This window comes from Geotrypetes seraphini, chromosome 4 (assembly GCF_902459505.1).
Source record: "Geotrypetes seraphini chromosome 4, aGeoSer1.1, whole genome shotgun sequence".
Classification (NCBI taxonomy): domain Eukaryota; kingdom Metazoa; phylum Chordata; class Amphibia; order Gymnophiona; family Dermophiidae; genus Geotrypetes; species Geotrypetes seraphini.
In genome coordinates, this window is record NC_047087.1 from 222,214,293 (window position 1) to 222,232,373 (window position 18,081).

General features: G+C 43.4%; 1 protein-coding gene across 12 annotated transcripts in view; it reads right to left on the minus strand.

Annotated features, from left to right (window-relative positions):
- Window positions 1-18,081, minus strand: part of ZMIZ1 (zinc finger MIZ-type containing 1) — a 1,043,290-nt gene that overhangs the window by 101,047 nt on the left and 924,162 nt on the right. For 8 of the 12 annotated variants that reach the window (XM_033942168.1, XM_033942171.1, XM_033942164.1 and 5 more), the window contains 2 exons: window positions 4,910-4,966; window positions 3,302-3,416 (listed from right to left, as the gene is read on the minus strand). In XM_033942168.1, coding sequence (XP_033798059.1) covers window positions 3,302-3,416; window positions 4,910-4,966 — 172 coding nt within the window. The remainder of the gene's footprint in view (window positions 1-3,301; window positions 3,417-4,909; window positions 4,967-18,081) is intronic. The other 4 variants (XM_033942175.1, XM_033942176.1, XM_033942170.1 and 1 more) reach the window with 1 other exon arrangement.

The window sequence follows — 18,081 nt, forward strand, 5'->3', positions numbered from 1 at the left end:
GAAGTAAGATTTTGCGATCAAATCAAAATTTTATTAAACTTGAAACTTGAATGTGCAGCCAAAAATGTTAGGCAGAATCAGAAGGGAGAAGGTGGATGATTGGTGAAGTTGTGTCGCTTGGAGGAACTGGTGGGCTTTTGTTTCAGTTTGGGTTTAGTTGGGGAAGAAGGTTTTCCCGTCCTTTCAGCCCCATTTTTTGCAATTATTTACGAGTTATAAGGGGCTGAAATTAGTAGATGTCCCCTTTTGAGGGAAAAAATAAATGGTCACCTTATGCATGCTCCACATTCTGAACAGTAAAGTTCAAATTCCTGTACTTTATAACACATCTTTGAGAAAGGTATGCCCCGAATCAAAACTATTATTACTATTAATTATTTCTGTAGCGCTACCAGACACACACAGCGCTGCACAGAGTCACAAAGAATAAGCAAACAGTTCCTGCTCGAAAGAGCTTACAATCTAAACAGGCAAGACAGACAAACAGGATGTCATGAATGTCATGGGGAACAGTCAATCAGCTGGCTGGGTTGGAGGGCAGAGGAGTAGGGTTAAGGATTGAAAGCTATATTAAAAAGGTGGGTTTTAAGTCTGCCTTTAAACAAAGGAAGGGAAGGGGAGGTAATTTATTCCAGGCATAGGGGGCCAGCTAGATGAAAGGAACAAAGTCTGGAATTGGTAGTAACACTAAGAGTGATTTATCTGAGGAATGGAGTTCTCTGGGAGGTGTATAAGGAAAGAGAAGCGAGGAGAGATATAACCTAAACTAAACTAATTATCAATTATATGGCCCTTCTATCCAAAGAAGCTGTGAAAGCATATGGCACACCAATAGAGCATGTGTGAAATGAGAGACAATGAGAAGACCAATTTGTCAGGGGCAGCATAAATACACTAGAGCAGTGGTCTACAACCCTGTCCTGGAGGACCACCAGGCCAATCGTGTTTTCAGGACAGCCCTAATGAATATGCATGGAGCAGATTTACAAGCCTGTCACTTCCATTATATGCAAATCTCTCTCATGCATATTCATTAGGACTAGCATCACCCCCAAGCTCTCTGGTTGCTGTTACTATTATGCCTTGAGACAGGACAATGGCCCTAGTGACTCAGGCCCAGATGCACTAAAGGCAGCGATCGTCTAATGATTGTTGCTAAACCGGATTTGACTGGTTTAGCAACGATCGGATTTGCCAACCCGATGTACAAAATGGTTCACCGCGTGGTTTTCTGCACGATCACTCGTTCTCCGATCTGGCCATGCAAATAAGGTAATTAATATTGAAATGCCTTGTAAACTAGAGCAGCAATTGATGCTCTAACATAGCTTCACAATGCACAAAAAAAGTGATCGTTTTTAGCAATCCAAAAAAAGAGAATGGTCAAGACCAGTCGCTTACCTGTCCTACCGATAGTTCAGCCCTGAAATTAATATATTTATAACATACCATACCTTTTTTTTAATGGGCACAGATGCTGTGCATGTGTTATACACACACAATATCTGTCCCACAAAAAAAAAAGCAAACCAAGCATCATCCCCTCCCCCCTGTGACAACAGCGGGTCCCTGAACCCCATCGCTGATGATGGCTGCCCCCGCGATGCACCCAGAGAGACAGAAGGGATGCCCACTCCCTCCTGCCTCAGCAACTCATTTATGCATCTGGGCCACCTGGACCACTCCCCCCCATGCTCCTCCCAACACCTCCCCCCCCACACACACATCCTACACAAAGATCTCTCCTCTCACCACCCCACCAAGACCCCCAAAAGACAGCCTTGGTGATCTGGTGGGCTGGTCAGCTCAGACTCCCCCACCAGCTCAACAACCCCCCCCAGTACCTCCCCCATATCTCGTTGTAGAAGTCGCAAGAGGGATGCCACCTCCCTCTTGCCAGCAGACCCATCTCTTTGAAATGATGGGCCTTCTCCTTCCTGGTGTATCCTGGGTCTGTTCTAGGGAAGAGGCCTAAGACCCTGATTGGCCTGGATACCTGAAGCCCCTTCTATGGGAGGGGCTTTAGGTATCCAGGACAATCAGGGCCTTAGGCCCCTCCCCAGTGTGGGAAGGGGGAGGCCCATTTCGAAGAGGTGGGCCTGCTGACAAGAGGGAGTGGGCATCCATTAATGCACAACATCTGTGTCCATTAAAAAAAAGTTTCCTGCCCCAAACAGCTGAGTGCAGCAGGCTGCTTCAGGGCTTCCTCTGCCTCTCAGCTGTTCAGGCTTCCCCTGCTGGCTCTGCGCATGTGTAAAAGTTGCTCTCAAAGAGATTCATCTGTGGAATTGGACAGGGATTGCGACAAACCTCCACTCAAATCATTTGCATGCAAACTTGTTTGAGCATCAGTTGCTTGGGAATTGGCCAAAAATTGGACCGCAGTGGACCCAAGTGGTTTTAACGACCCTGTTTCGTGCATCTCACGCCTTTCCGCTGCCTATGAACAGTTTACAGGGATTGGGCTGGGAACTATGGTGCTCATTTTCAAAGCACATAGGCACACTGTGGCCCAGATTCTGTATAGGACGCGCGGTCTCAGAAGCCGCCTAAGCAGTTTTTGAGAATTGCACACGGACATTCTATACAGAATCACACCTAAGTTCGCCATGTTACCGGTGCAAGTTGGAAAATCAGGTTGCTGCTGAGCTTATCGCAATTTGCCGGCCTACATTGTATGCGTCTCCCGCTGGCCTAGGGAGACGCGTACGGCCGCCTAGGTCCACCTAAGACTACTTCCAGGCCAAACCACGCCCATGCCTACCTAACCTTAGGTGAGCTTGCGCGCCTCACTAGGCTCCCGGAGGCACCTCCAATGTAGGCAGCCTGCCTCGGGAGGTTTTTTTTTTAAAGAAAATGTGCTTCCCGATTGGCTGGTTAGGCAGCAGCTGGCCGCCTACAATCAGGACGCCATTTATAGAATCTGGGCCTGTGTGTCTAAGTGTTTTGAAAATCAGCCTCCATATCTCACAGCTAACTGAACACAGCAATGTGCCTTGGTTAGGAAAAGATCAACAGCTGAATAACTTTTCTTTGTTAATACTGTGGGAAGATGCTGGGAATGCCTCGACAGTTAACATAGAGGTTTTGCAATTACTGTGCATTAAGTTTGACAATTACAGCAAGGCAACTACAAAACCTTACAACAGTTTTTGCAAGTAGGCCCTTAAATGGAACATTTTATGATCCAGTGGAATATGAACAAACACAACCTTGTTTCTACAACCTCTACAGACCTGCAAAAACAGAATTAAAAAAGACAACATGAAAAGTAAAATGTATTAGGTAGAAAAAAAATTACCTGGCTTTGGGAGGTATTAGTCACTCCCCATACTGTTGTGACTACTGATAAAGAACCTGGTGGTTGGTTGGTGTTTTGTTGCCAAGGAACAGAGTCATAGGGGAACGATCCATCACTGAAAAAAACAGAACTGTTTTTAACAAATGTTGTTCAAGGATAACCTTATGGACTAAACATATATTCACAGACAGGAACATAGAATAACGGGTTGGCATTTGTCTCCCTTCCACAGCATCTGTGTGGCTTGGTGGCAATGCCCAATGTCCTGTTCCTCAGGTATCAGCTGCATCATGGAGGTGATGCATTTGCTCCCTGGAGGGGGTGTGCCTAATGGCTTCCCGCTGCATAGATGATTCCTTCTGGTGCACTGAAGGGTTCAGTCTCGAAAGAGGCTATCCTTCCAGCACATGGCCAGCAAGGGACAGGGTGATTCTCTAGTGGACAGCGATAGGGACACAGAGATACAAGGGAAAAGTTAACAACAACAACAACAAAAAAAAGACTTTCCCAAGGGCAGTGATAGAACTGTTATTTCCAACAAACCCCACCCCCCTCCCCCACATCCCATAGAAACTTTCTACCAAGCACCAGCAGGAATCTTTTGTAAATGTTTTAGTTAATTAAGAAAATCCCCAGCCCTTCTGTACAGCATTACAAATTGCACTATGTACTCATGACAGAAGTGTGCAGCATATCTTTTTTAGGTGAGGCTGATAGCTGATTTTTTTTGTCAGAATCCATTCCCAGGTCCTTTCTGCTAATAATGAAAGCTTTGAATAAACCACAATCGAGTGTCTAGTAGCTAAATGTATAAGACTAATTAACTTCATGTGGTTTATAGTCTCTCTCTTTTGGCAGGGACATAGGAGGGAGTGTGAGGAGAGAAGCAGAGTTGCAGTTCCTCATACTTCTGTGTGTGTCCAGCTCTGTTGAACCTAGAGCTGGAATAGAGCACGCTCTGGGACTTTCCCCTCTATTTCAGTTCGGGGCTGCTTCCGGAATTCTGAAACAATGTACCTTAAATCTGAGCTCTAGGTGTCGCCATTGCACAAAGAAAGACACTTGCCCCCCCCACTCCCACTATAGACTGTGTGTACTGTATTGTGTCTGTGGCAACTGGCCAACCCAGGGAAGAAAAGACCTAACCCAAGAATCAAACCCAGGTTCTCTGCATAGTGGTGTGCAGCACAGCCATGGAGCCACCAGGCTGACCCTGATTTATAATCAATTTGAAATAGATATAAACACACCAGACCAATTTTTAGCGTGTCATAAACTATTTTGATCATGTTCTACAAGGGCTTTTAAAAAGGAATCATTTGCACAACAAATGAAAACCCCGGTAGGGATATTGCATCACTTTTAGTTTCGGCTAAATTACTCGTATAATGAGGTTTGACATGATACTATTTGTAATGCCTAAAGATCTCCCCAATAGTGTGGTCAATAAATCTAGAGCCTCTGCTATACTTCCCTCCCCTCTCTTGCTTGTGCTCCTTCATGATCTTATCCATTAAATTTGTCAGTTGTAATGAGTGCACATTTCCCTAACGGAGTCCTGCTGAGGCCACACTGACCCAACCAGGTGTAATGAAGAGACTTAATTACCCTTGTGCTGTTCCACAGGAACACTGTTGTGGGCAGCATTTCGGCACATCAAGGGTGCTGTAGAAAATAAAGATGCCTTGCCTATAGTTTGCAATTTGCAGTTTAACAACACACAGGGGGAAGGGGGAAGGGATATTTTTTTAAAAAATAACTCTTTTCCCAAATGGAATAAAAATGACATGACAAACAGAGAAGTACCTCCCCCCTCCCACCACCACAAAGTACAGAAAACATTAGTAGTTTAATTTTATTCTCAGTTAAATCTACTGGGAGCTTCTTTTATCGCTTTCAATGCTGTTTTGTTGTCACAATTGCTCTGTGATCTCTCTCTAGGGATTATTAAAATAAACTTTGAAAGACTTAACAGTTAAGTGTGCGCTCAATTAAAAAGCTTGTGACAGCCAAGAGCAAACTGGAATGTGGGTAGCAGTGGGAGACCTTATACAGCATTAATGCACTGTACACTCACTTATTCTCTGTAGTCTACATGTTTGGGATGCACTGAGTTAGTGCTGCTAGGAGAAGAATACTAGTATCAGCAAAGGAAATTTCTGAAGGGACCCTTTTACTAAAGTGTGTTAGGCTGTTAACAGGCTAGCGAATAGTTAATGCACAAATGTGGTAACCACCTTTGCGACAATTTTGCGCTTTCTTCTTCTGACTGTGCATCCAATCTTTCTTCCCTTCTTTCAGCCTGTATGCTTCCTCTCCTCCAGACCTCATTCCCTCCCCCAGCTTTTTCTTCATCTCTCCCTGCCCTTTCTTTCTCCCTGCCTCCCTTTCTTTTTTTCTGTTTTAGTTGGCATACATGCTCGAGCCTAATTTTTAATTGTGGGCTGGCCGCTACATGTATTCTATATACCCTGCCTAACTTTAGGTACAATGTACAGCAGGGGTGCCCAATAGGTCGATCGCGATCGACCGGTAGATCGCCAAGGCAAAGTGAGTTGATCGCGGAGCCCATCCCGGGCTCCGTGATAGACTCACTTTGACTTGGCGATCTACTGGGCCGATCAGCTTTCCTCTCCCCGACGTCAATTCTGCCGTTGGAGAGGAAGTTCGGGCTAGCCAATCGCTGCCTGGCTGGGCCGGAACTTCCTCTCCGACGGCAGAACTGACGTCAGGGAGAGGAATGCTGGTCGGCCCGACGTAGGGAAGCAGGGAGAGCTTGGGTCAGCGGCAGCTTTGGGGCCTGTTACCCGATGGCGGCGGCGGCTTGGGGGCCTGTTCCCCGATGGCAGCAGCAGTGGCTTGGGGGAGGGCAGGGAGAAAGAAAGGGGGCAGGCAGGGAGACAGAAGGAAAGAAGGGAAACAGAAAAAAAGAAAGGGGGCCTGAAGAGAGAAAAAAAGAAAGGGAGGCAGGGAGAAAGAAAGGGCAGGGAGAGATGAAGAAAAAGCTGGGGGAGGGAATGAGGTCTGGAGGAGAGGAAGCATACAGGCTGAAAGAAGGGAAGAAAGATTGGATGCACAGTCAGAAGAAGAAAGCGCAACCAGAGACTCATGAAATCACCAGACAACAAAGGTAGGAAAAATGATTTTATTTTCAATTTAGTGATAAAAATGTGTCTGAATTTATATCTGCTGTCTATATTTTGCACTATGGCCCCCTTTTACTAAACTGCAGTAGTGGTTTTTAGCGCAGGGAGCCTATGAACGTCGAGAGCAGCGCTGGGCATTCAGCGCAGCTTCCTGCGTTAAAAACTGCTAATGTGGTTTAGTAAAAAGGGAGAGGGATATATTTGTCTATTTTTATATGGTTGTTACTGAGGTGACGGTGCATAGAGTCATCTGCCTTGACCTCTTTGAAAAAACCATGGAATAGTAATGATAATTAACATTTTTTCTGCGTACAGTGTGCTTTGTGTTTTTAAAAAAAATTTTATTGTTGGTAGATCATTTTGACTTGGTCATTTTAAAAGTAGCTCACAAGCCCAAAAAGTGTGGGCACCCCTGATGTACAGAATAGCCCTAAGCACATTTTTTTTCTCTGCCTGATGCCTATAGTTAGGCACCTAGATTGGTACACATAACCGATCTAGGTGCATATCTTTAATTTTTAATTGGTTCAGCTGTCAATTGAGCGGCGCTATTAAAATCCAATTAAAAAAGCAATTTAAAAATTAATTTTCGGGTATGTGCCTAATTCAGTAGGTGCCAATGTAGGCATCTACCCATGCCCACACAAAAGATGGGTGTGGTTAGGGGGGCAGAGTTTGGGCAAAGAATGAGTTAGGCCCTGGCGTTTTAGGACAACACTCTGGTCTAATATACCAACACCTAAGTTGCAGACGCCTAGCGGCACCTAACTGAAATTAGATACCACTAGGCTTGATTCCATAATGGTGCCTAACTTTGAATGACATGCAGTAGGTGCCATTTTCTTAGGTATCTACCAATTTAGGTGCCATTTATAGAATCAGGACCTTTGTGTCAAAGGGCATAACTAGGTGGAACTTGGGTAGGTAAAGGGCATGGAAAGGGTATTGCAGTTAATGTGTTAACTAACTAATGTGCTGTTAATATGGGACCATGTATTGTTTTTTGAATAGGAGGCGCTAAGGCCCATATTCTATAAACTGCGCCTACATTAAGTAAAAAATGCTATTTAAAAGTGGACTTAAAAGAAAATTCAAGGCGCCGGAATCACGCCTCCGGAGGTGCCTTTCAGTACTTAATGCCACTGTAGGCGTGGCTAAAGCTGGAAGTGGCGTTAGGCAACATGTAGAGCCCGTGTAGGCATAATTCACGTCAAAGATAGGTGCCAGAAATGTAGACCTTGAAAACCCTGGCTTACATTTCTGGTGTCTACCTTTGCCAGAGACATGATTCTCTAAATGGCGCCATCATGTGATTGACATGCAACCTGCAGCTGCTTGGCACCATTTAGAGAATCAAGGCCCAAGTGTCTCTGTGCCAACATCTACCTGAATACAGTGCGCTAATGCCAATATTAATATAGGACCTGTATAAGAATATAATGGGCACGCCCACAGTAATTTCCAAATTAGTTTTGCAGCTACTGTGTGTTAATTTCCAGTGTTATGCCGCCGTAACTGTAAAATCTAACACACTTTAGTAAAAGACCCCCTAAGTGTCGCTGGTGCAATGTGAAGAGTTTCAGTCTGGCTAGTGCAGTGTGCATGCTCTTTGCATTTCACCTACACCAGTGCCCAACGCTAGAGCACATCCTATATGTGTAAGGTAGATATGGCAAATAAGTGTACACTGCTTTGACACAGTATGAGGACTGCCACACCCATTCCTTTTTGGGTTGCCAGAAATTTTGCAATTCAGTACAGATATACATATTTCAGGGTTGTTACTCTTCTTTAAAGCAAAAGGGAAGACAACACTATGGGAAGAAACCTACCCAGCACATTAAAAGAAACAACAGCTACCTATGCATTTTGGGGACTGAGTCTCTGAATTTGCTGTTACAGAGTGGAGGGGGGGGGAAGAAGGGAAGGGGAGGGGGCGTTGAGGGAGGGGGTGACATCACTGGGGTTTTTGGAGTTCTGTATGTATTACTGTTGTGATGTACTGCTGTTTCTCTGTACTGTTATTTGTTATAAATAAACAATTACAAAAAAATGCATTGAAACTACAGGCTTGTTTGGTAGACAGCTTTGGCCCTTTCCTCAATATGGAAATGTTACATATATTGTAGCATAAACTAACTTTGCTAGAGGTTTCATGAGATCCGATTAAAGCAAGGTTATATGATGGTAATTGGAAAAAATTCTAGCTTCAGGAAGAAGACCTGATACTATGATGAGGCTACATCTCTATGCCTTACAGCAACACTGCCGAACCAAATGAAAATGCCAGCTTTTCATTCTAAAAGTCTGTTTTGACTGCTGTGGTCTTCCCATTACATGCGAAGGAAAAGTAAGCTTTTAATTCCAAACACAATCATTTATATTCTTAAGTGGCTATCACGATTCTTCCCTTTAATGCTCCAGTCCAATCTATAGGTATAAATACATATATACTTGGAAAAATAGAACATGTTTGTCAGGTAACAAGAAAGCCTTTTAGGGACCCTTTTATAAAGCTATATTACGCGCAAGTGGGCGCTTTATGCAGGAAAAATTGTCTAATGCAAGACACGCTAAAGTGTTCTGCCTTAGTTTTGCCATCTACACTTTTTTTTTGGGGGGGGAGGGGAGTGTCAGGGGCAGAGAATGAACATAGAAGCGGTATTCAGCAATGTGCTGACATTACTGCTTTCCTAACTGACTAGTGAGTCCATAACACGGGAGACCTTAGCGCAGGGGTGTCCAACCTGTGGCCCGAGGGCCACATGCGGCCCAGTGAAGTATTTTGTGCGGCTCCAGTCGAGGGCGATGCAGTGTTTTCCTCTACTGCCCCCGGGTGTTTACCATCTTGCCGGCTCCCTCCTCTCTCTTGCTGCAGCGTTTGCGCATTTGTGCAGCCCCAGAAACATTTTTTTCGGCCAATGTGGCCCAGGGAAGCCAAAGGTTGGACACCCCTGCCTTAGCGCTTTCTAAATAGGAAGCGGTAAGTACTCCCACATTAATATTTTTAAATGGCCGTGTGCTAATGCTAACATTACCACATAGCAAGATATTCAACAAATAGAAAAATACCTCTTTTACAGCCCTGCTAGAAACGGGCTTAGCATGTGGAAAAGACTCACGTTGGGACGCACCCATTTACTAGTACAGCGTAGCAAAAACGCTCCTTAATAAGCAATGGAAGAAATACCAACGTGTACTTTTATATTCTAGAAAAGCAAACTGGGATTATCATAGCATTAGACTCTGGGAGAAAAAGCATCCACTGATTAAAATATCACCATTAAACCTGCCTATTGTTATTGAAGTATTTCAAGCAATAAATTACAATATCAGATAACTTTTATTAATCAAATCACCACTGTTCTGCCCCATTATGACATCTCGTGATATTTTTTCAGATAGTCAAGAGATTGTGTGATTTAGGTGTGATTTATATTGAACTCCATAGAAATCCGGAGACTGAAATGATGAAGCTGCTGTGCTACTAATGTCTTCCTCTCACCTAAAAACCAAAGTGCACATCCCAAAAATGTTCATTTGTTGTTTTTTGTTAAGTGTGCACAAAATTTTTTTAGGCCATGTACTGTTTCCTACATTCCTTTAGCATGCACTAAAAAAATTAGTATAGATTACACAAACGACAGCAAATCCCTACCCAGAAAATGGTATGTGCAAGATGAATGTGCCACTGCTGGCTGTCAGTTCCCTTTGATTTTACTGACATGATAAAAAGAAAAAGGGATATGTAATATTTAATCTGTCATATTAACTCGAAAACACTACAGCTGACTTCAGCTTAAGTGACTCTGGCACACAGTCCATCACTGTGTGTCTCCCTTGTCACAACAAGCAGTGAATGAGTACATAAATGGTTTATCATCACTATTAATTTCCTAGATAAGGTTTCGGAATCCCAGGTTAATATGAGGTCTCTGATCTAGTTCTATGGCATATCTAATTACTGTATATCATATTAAAAATAATATTATAATCTAACTATATGACCGCTTAATTCCTGGATAAATATACATTAGGGATGTGTTGCTGTTAGCGTGTATTTATTAGTGCGCATTCGGTGTGTTAAAATATCTTACAAAATTCTATGCAAGCGTTATCAATTTAATATGCATTAAATAACAAATTAGCATGTACGCAATCTGTGCCCATTGAGAAGTTCTAATGTGTACTCACATTTTTTAAAATCAATACCTGTACAAACCAAAATAAAAATGCTCCAAATTGATAAAAAATATCTGGGGGAAGGGGTTCCTGGGCGGGGAGGCTGTGGCTCACTGGTTGAGCTGCTGCCTCTGCACCCAGAGGTTGTGAGATCAAATCCCAGTGCTGCTCCTTGTGATCCTGGGCAAGTCACTCAATCCTCCAGTGCCCACCGCCTTGACTACCAGCTTTGAAATGCCAAAGCAACAAAAAGGCGGTGTACAAGTCCCCATTCCTTTGTGCATATCCCTAGTGTGTAATAATTTCCTAGTGTCACAATGACCCAGAATGAAAAGTAAAACACATTTAATGGAACAACAATCTGTGGTTAATCCTGAGAAGCAACAGCACCACACAGATAACCTAGATCTATCTACATCCCTCTTTACCTCTCCCTCCCTCATTTTTTCTGCTTTTCTTATGTACATTTCATTTGACCCAGAATAAATTTCTTGCTGGTTTACTCAATTTAGACAGTTTCTGTCTTCACCAACTAATCCATAATTGAGATGTTAAATTACATCCCTATTTCTCCCTAAACTATTGTCTCCCCTCATAGTATTTGATAAATGAGGGGGAAACTTATCAATGTGGGCCTAACATAAATTGTGCTATCTATAATAATAAAACCCTAGAGTGCGCATGCGCTGTCGAAAGTCCGTGAGTCCTGGTGGCATGAGGTGTGCTTCTGTGCCAGTCCTCACGGTGCCTGCACTAGCTGGAGGCACGTGTGCCAGCGACTCCTCCTTCCCGCTACCGGTTCTCTTCAAAGTTGCCTGCTGAGGATCGCCAGCCGCTGTAGCGAACCTTGCAGGCCGCTCTCCAAAGGATCGGTGAAGAAAACTATAAGAAGGCGAAGGCGGGACAGAGGTTGCGATCGGCAGTGGCTGCTGCGACTCCTCCAGCCGCCTAGCTCCTCTCCGCCGGCCCCGTCCGGCAGCCCCCTCCGCCCCGTCCTCTCTGCTCCGGTGGCCCACGCAGGAGAAGGAGCGGATGATGCAAGGGGGTTGAAAAAGCGAAAGGTGGGACGGGAAGGGGAAAGGGAGGGGGAGGAAGTCTAAAATGAAAAAAAACAACAACAACTTTATACAGGAAGAGGAGTCTCTAACACCCGTTAATGTAACGGGCTTAAAGACTAGTTTTAGAATAAAGTCTAACTGCATAAAATGGGACCCTATGCTAAAATACCACAAGTTGTAGTAAAATCATATGTCTTAACAACTGGCCGCATTGATAACTTCCACCCTAAATGACAGTTATGGTAGTAATGCTGCTCAGTTCAGATCAAGATTTTCAGAATGATTAGGGATCACCGAGTCCTCAATTAGAAATACTACAAAGACATACAAACATAAGCATTGAAAATGGAAGACAGTATTTTCCCCTTTGTGAATAATGGAATACAAGTCTTCGCCCATCATAGATAACAATAGTGCAGATGGTGGAATTTTTGAGCAAGAGAGAGACATTTTTTCAAATGTTTGACTGTGCATAATCTATAGGTCTGGTGCCTTTTCACAATTATAAGGGTCAACGTTCATTACAAAATGTAGCATTTTAGAATCAATAATGACCCTGAAGAGAGCCGGTTTATTTGCAGGCAGTATTGTAACATTATTTTACTGAATCAACCTACAAATGACTTGAAAATCAGACACACTTGTCCCCATCTTCTGATGCAATAGTAAGACTTAACGAAGGATAGCAAGGCCAGTTACCCCTAGCAGATGTTCTCTGGAGAGAGCAGTTCACCAGTATTGAACAAAGTTTATGTGCCAGAGGTTCCCCCAGCAAAGAAATATCTGTGCCCTATAATGGCAGTGCACCTGGAGAAGCTAAAGCCCAGGAAGTAATGGTTTGGAGACAAGGATGAATCAGGAAATTAGTGGGCGACACCAAGAACAACAAAGAAAAATGGGAAGACCCAATGATCCACAGTGAAAACAATCCACCAATGAAAACAAAAACAAAAACTGTGGATACAGATGTTATGGAGATAATTTATTAAACACTGACATATAAAACCATGAAAATTCAATTAAAAAAGTACAATGATAAAAAAAATACAGTAATAAAAATCCGACCAGACACCAAGAACAAAACACAGCAGAGTAACTGTGAGGGAGTGGATGGAATAAGCTTAGGTTTCTTTAAGTGAACTCCTTTACTGGGTCACTGAAGTATAGGGTTATCAGACATCTAGAAAAACCCAGACATATCCTTTTTTTAGAGGCCTGTCTGGGTGCCTGAACGGACTTTCCAAAACCTGGCAGTTTGTCTGGGTTTTGGAAAGAAGAGATGAGGCTGTGGGGGGTGAGACAGGGGGGCTGAATGGGGCGAGGTTTGAGGCAGAATGGGAGGAACTGGAGGCAGAATAGGGCATGGCCATGCATCTGGGATTTTACCATTTGAAATATGGTAACTTACTGAAGTAGAGTTGGCTGGCTTAGCTGGGAGGGCAGGGCCCAGTCAGAGAAAGTTAAAACAAGAGAGAGGAAACAGGGCAGGGAGGCCTGAGTAAGGATCTTCCATGTTGGAGTCACAGTCAATATCCCTTTTCAGCTGTGCAGGAGTCCTCCAAGTACATTGCTACCATTGGGAGGTGGTGCTTTGGTATTGTGCTTTAATTACTAGGGACAGGCAGGACCTCTGGAATCCTGCAGAACTTTCCTGTCCCTCAGTATTGAAAATGTGATATTGAAACAGGACCCCCCGCTGACAGGAATGTAGGTAAAGGACTCCTATACAGGGAACAGTATCTGAAGGCAAGAGCTGCCTTCTGCTTAAGCCTCCACAAGCTATGGGCAAAGGCTACCATGGTAGGAAGTTCTTTCCTGAATCATTCTGAAGATCCTGATACTGTTATGTTCAGCCCTAGTAATATTGCTTCTCTTTGATTTCAAGTGATTTTATTGGCACTGGGTTAAGCTTGTGAACTAACAGGCTTCTGTATATCACAGAGTAATAAAGAATTTTTGCTTACCTTTACATCCAGCAGCCACCCTTCACTTATGCTACTACAGTTATCAAGAACAAAAGCCAATTAGACAGAATGTCCATGGAGCAAACATCACATGAATGCTAGAACAAAAAAAAAAAAGTGTCCTGGCCTTCTTTATGTTTAGCATTTAATCAGGAATTTGTTGAATCTACTATAATAAAACGCTAAGCGCGCATGCGCACTCCTACCTGCGTGATCCGTGGCCGGCAGGAGTACGCATGCGTGCTTAGCTGTGCCAATGGCTGGCACAGAAATTGTAAGCTTGGGCCTCCCTGCTCTCCAGCTCCTCCAGGCATCGAAGCGGCAGTCCACCGAAGCGGCTCTTCTGTCTGCCCTCCTCTTCAAAAAAACCTGCTGAGGATCGCGGCTGGCTGTAGTGAACCTTACAGGCCGCTCTGCACCTCGGTAGCACGTTCCCTCTGATGCACCGGATCGCGTCAGAGGGAACGTGCTACTGAGGTGCATAGCACCTGCGAGGTTTGCTACAGCCAGCTGCGATCCTCAGCAGGCTTTTTTGAAGAGGAAGCCAGATGCTGGACAGGGAGAGCAGGTAAAGGGTGCTGCTGGACAGGGGGAACAGGGAAGAGGTGCTGTTAGACAGGGGAGGAGGTAAAACGAAGGGAGAAGGGCTGCTGCTGGACAGAGGGAGCAGTGAATGGGTGCTGCTTTTTAAGACTGGCTGAACATGTAGAGGGGCGTTTGCAATAGGACATTTAAGTCTGATTTTGGACATTTTGATAAAAATGTCCAAAAATTTAAGTTTTAAGTTTTAACAGGCCAAAAATCAGATGGAGAAAATGTCCATTTTCAAGCCCACAAGATGTCTATCTTTTTTTTTTTCTTTCAAAAATGGCCCAGATACAAGTTTTGTCCAGCTAGATGTCTAATTTATTTACTATTATTGAAAAAAAAAAAAAAAATCCAAATTAAAAATGTCCAAAACAAGCCATCTGCATGTAGGTGAGGCCAGTATTTTTAATGGACTGGCCACATAGACATGCAAACAGAGCAGTGGGGCATTGCTGTGAACTTCACATTAAGGGTACCAGGTACATATCTTACCATAATCCCCGTATATTATATGGTGAGCCCTCGAAAACTCTAACTATTCTAATAGTCCCTATGCCGGAAGGTGTCACCTAAATGGCAGTAAAGTGGGTTTTTGATGGGTTCACACTTTCCACCACAAGTGTACTAGTCTCTTCTTCTGCAATCCACTGTACTGACCACGAGGCTACTCCAGAGACTTGCTTGCAGTTCTAATATGGCTGGCCATAGAGACAGATTATATACTGTTTCCTGCAGATATTTGGGGGGTGGAAGAGTTTCAGTAACCACTGGGGGAGTGTGAGGGACCATATTTTCATTCTTCCAGTGGTCATCTGGTCAATTTGGGTACCTTTTTGGTCTTTATTCATTTTTAAAACAGGTCTAGCCCAAAACATTCAAACTGTGCCCAGGATGTTTTGTGAAATGTTTGATTATATTGCTATGAAATGTCCAAGTGTTAAGTCCGCACTAATTCTGCCCACAACACGCCTCTAATACACCCCCTAAGATTTAGGCACACTAGAGACAAAACAGCCAGAAAAACATCTAAAAAGTAAGTTTCAAACAAGTCCACTTGGATGTTTTCACCAATGCTTTTTGTAATATTTCCATGCTGATGTATTTCTAAATGCTTTTTGTAATATCGCTGTTTGTATGCAGTTTCTTCTTTGTAAACCACTATGAACTGTTTGTGGTATTGTGGTATATAAGAATAAAGTTATTATTATTATTATTATTATTAATAGACGTCCAAGTGCCAGTTTATGCCATATTTTGGACATCTATCTTTTCTGAAGTTGAGCCCCATAGGGGGAGGGAGGAAAAGGGAAGTAGACACGCACAGTATTAGAACAGCCCCGTGGCATGGGTTCAATTCGCTTACATGCTGTGGCAGCGGCAGGAGAGAGGGCAGCGAGGCAGTCGAAGGGAAGGAAGCTTACATCACCTCACCATGCAGTCGGGGGCCCCTTTTCCTGTTTGCTGTCCCCTAACGCCGGCCCTAGAAGGGGAAGTGGAAGAGATGCCCGAACAGCCTATTTGTCTTCTCCTAATGCCAGTGGGCCCCCCTGATGTTTTTGGGCAGGCAGTCGGGGGCCCAGGAGGAAGAAAAGAATTTGTGCGCTGCCGACGGGTGTGTGAGACAGAGAGAGAGGGGGACAAGAGAGGGAAGGGGAGGGGGAGAGAAATGCTGATGCACCAAATTGGGGAGGGAGAGGGGAAGAGAAATGCCTAGACCATGGGAGGGAAGGAAAGGAAGAAAGGAAAGGAGATGCCAGACTAGGGGAAAGGAAGAAGGGAGGGAGAGAAAGGAAGGAGAGGAGAAACCAGATAATGGAGGGAGAGATGGAAGAGAAGGAGAGCAGAGAGATGCCAGGGCATGGGGGGAAGGGAAACTAAGGAGACAGATGCCAGACCAGAGGGAAAGAAAGGAGAGGAGATGCCAGAACATGGAGGGGGAGGGAGATATTGAAGAGAAGGAGAGGAGAGAGATGCTAGGGCAAGGGGGAGGGAAGGAAAGGAGATAGAGATGCCAGACCAGAAAAATAGAGAGGGGGATGAAGCTGAGATGAATCATGTACAAAGGAGAGAGGGGGCTGAAGCTGAGATGAATCATGTACAAAGGAGAGAAGGGGCACAGGAGAGACAGGGAAATAGAAAGAGGAAAGATACTATATGGAAGCGAGAGAGGGCGGATGCTGGATGCAGAGGGCAGACATGGATGGAAGGAAGGAAGAGAATGATGAGAAGATGAGGAAAGCAGAAACCAGACAACAAAGATAGAAATAAATTATATTTGTTTTATTTATTTATTTTTGCTTTAGGATAAAGTATTATTGTAGCTGTGTTGATAATCGTTTATTAATAGAAAATGGAAATAAGGTGATACTGTTTATTAACTAATTTTAATACATTTTTTACTAATTCATAACGCCTTTCCTCAGGTCAGGACTGGGACACTGTAACAGCAGTATAGTTTATTGACCTGAAGAAAGAGGTTTTAACCTCAGAAAGCTAATTAAGAAATGTATTAGTCCAATAAAATGGCAGGCACTAAATTTTCTTCCCGCCATGCCCCATGCCTCCTACCCATATGCAAAATATAAATTGGTAGGCTTCTCAAAACCCTGCCAGTTGAAAATCTCTTCCTCTAGGAAGGAAGGGGGAGGGGGGATTTGTTCAGAGATGTTTGGAGGTTGCATAGAAGAAAAACTACACTGGCACTGGTATGGTAATCTTTGTTTTGAATTTTAAAATAAAAGAAAAAAAGTGGAAATGAAGAAATAAATAAGAAAATGGATAAATAAATGGGAGCGGGACAGGGTGTGTGGAAGGGGGCATGGCACGGTGGGGTGGGGTGGGACAGGGGGCCCAGTGGACTTTTTGTGTGCCTAGGGGCCCTCGACAAATTAATTCTGCCCTGCCTGGCAGAACCCCCCAAAGTAGATGGATTCCATGCTGCGTACTCCTAAGAATCAGCAATGAAGGTCCTCAAGTCTAATTTAATAACTGTTTAAAAATTGGTAATATGTCCATAGGTATTTGAAACCAATATAAGCTAACAGCATTGATTTGCGTATTGTCGCAAAGGCCCACCTTTCAAATTATTTGGCCCAAATGATTTCTTGTAGTATACTCAGATCCATTTGCTTGGAATTATTTACTAGTAAGTATCAGGAAAGGAGTTAATCTTTTATCTTCTAGGTTAAAAAAAAGTAACTATGTGGCTAGTCAGTACATTTTTGTGAATGGATTACAAAGGGGAGGCTGATCAATGCAGTATTTTTTAACCTTTTTAGGGGAATTATTTAGAAGAGGCATATGAATTAATAATAATGTTGGGCTGTACTAACTGGAGAGAGTAATTTTATAAGTTTAGGGGGAGTTTGTTTTTTGGGGAGTTTGTTTTTTTTCTTGTATTTAGTTTATTTTACTAATTTTTTTATATTGTAAATTACTTTAAAAATTCAAGAGTAAGTGATACGTATATAAAACAACAGTTTTTACCAAATCTTTCAACAATGAATTCCAGAGCTTATGTATCGAGTTAAAAAATATTTTCTACAATGTGTTTCTCTCACTGTTATGATACCTAGGGTCTTAATCCAATATGCTTTCTGACAAGTCTAACATATACACTAGTGGCCAAAATTATAAAAACACTTCGAGTTTTTCGAGATCACAGAACTTTATTCAACTGTTGCTCCAGTTACTTTTAATCCTGTAATGTATAAGAACATAAGAATTGCTGCTGTTGGGTCAGACCAGTGGTCCATCGGGCCCAGCAGTCCACTCCTGCGGTGGCCCCTAGGTCAAAGACCAGTGCCCTAACTGAGTCTAGCCTTACCTGCATATGTTCTGGT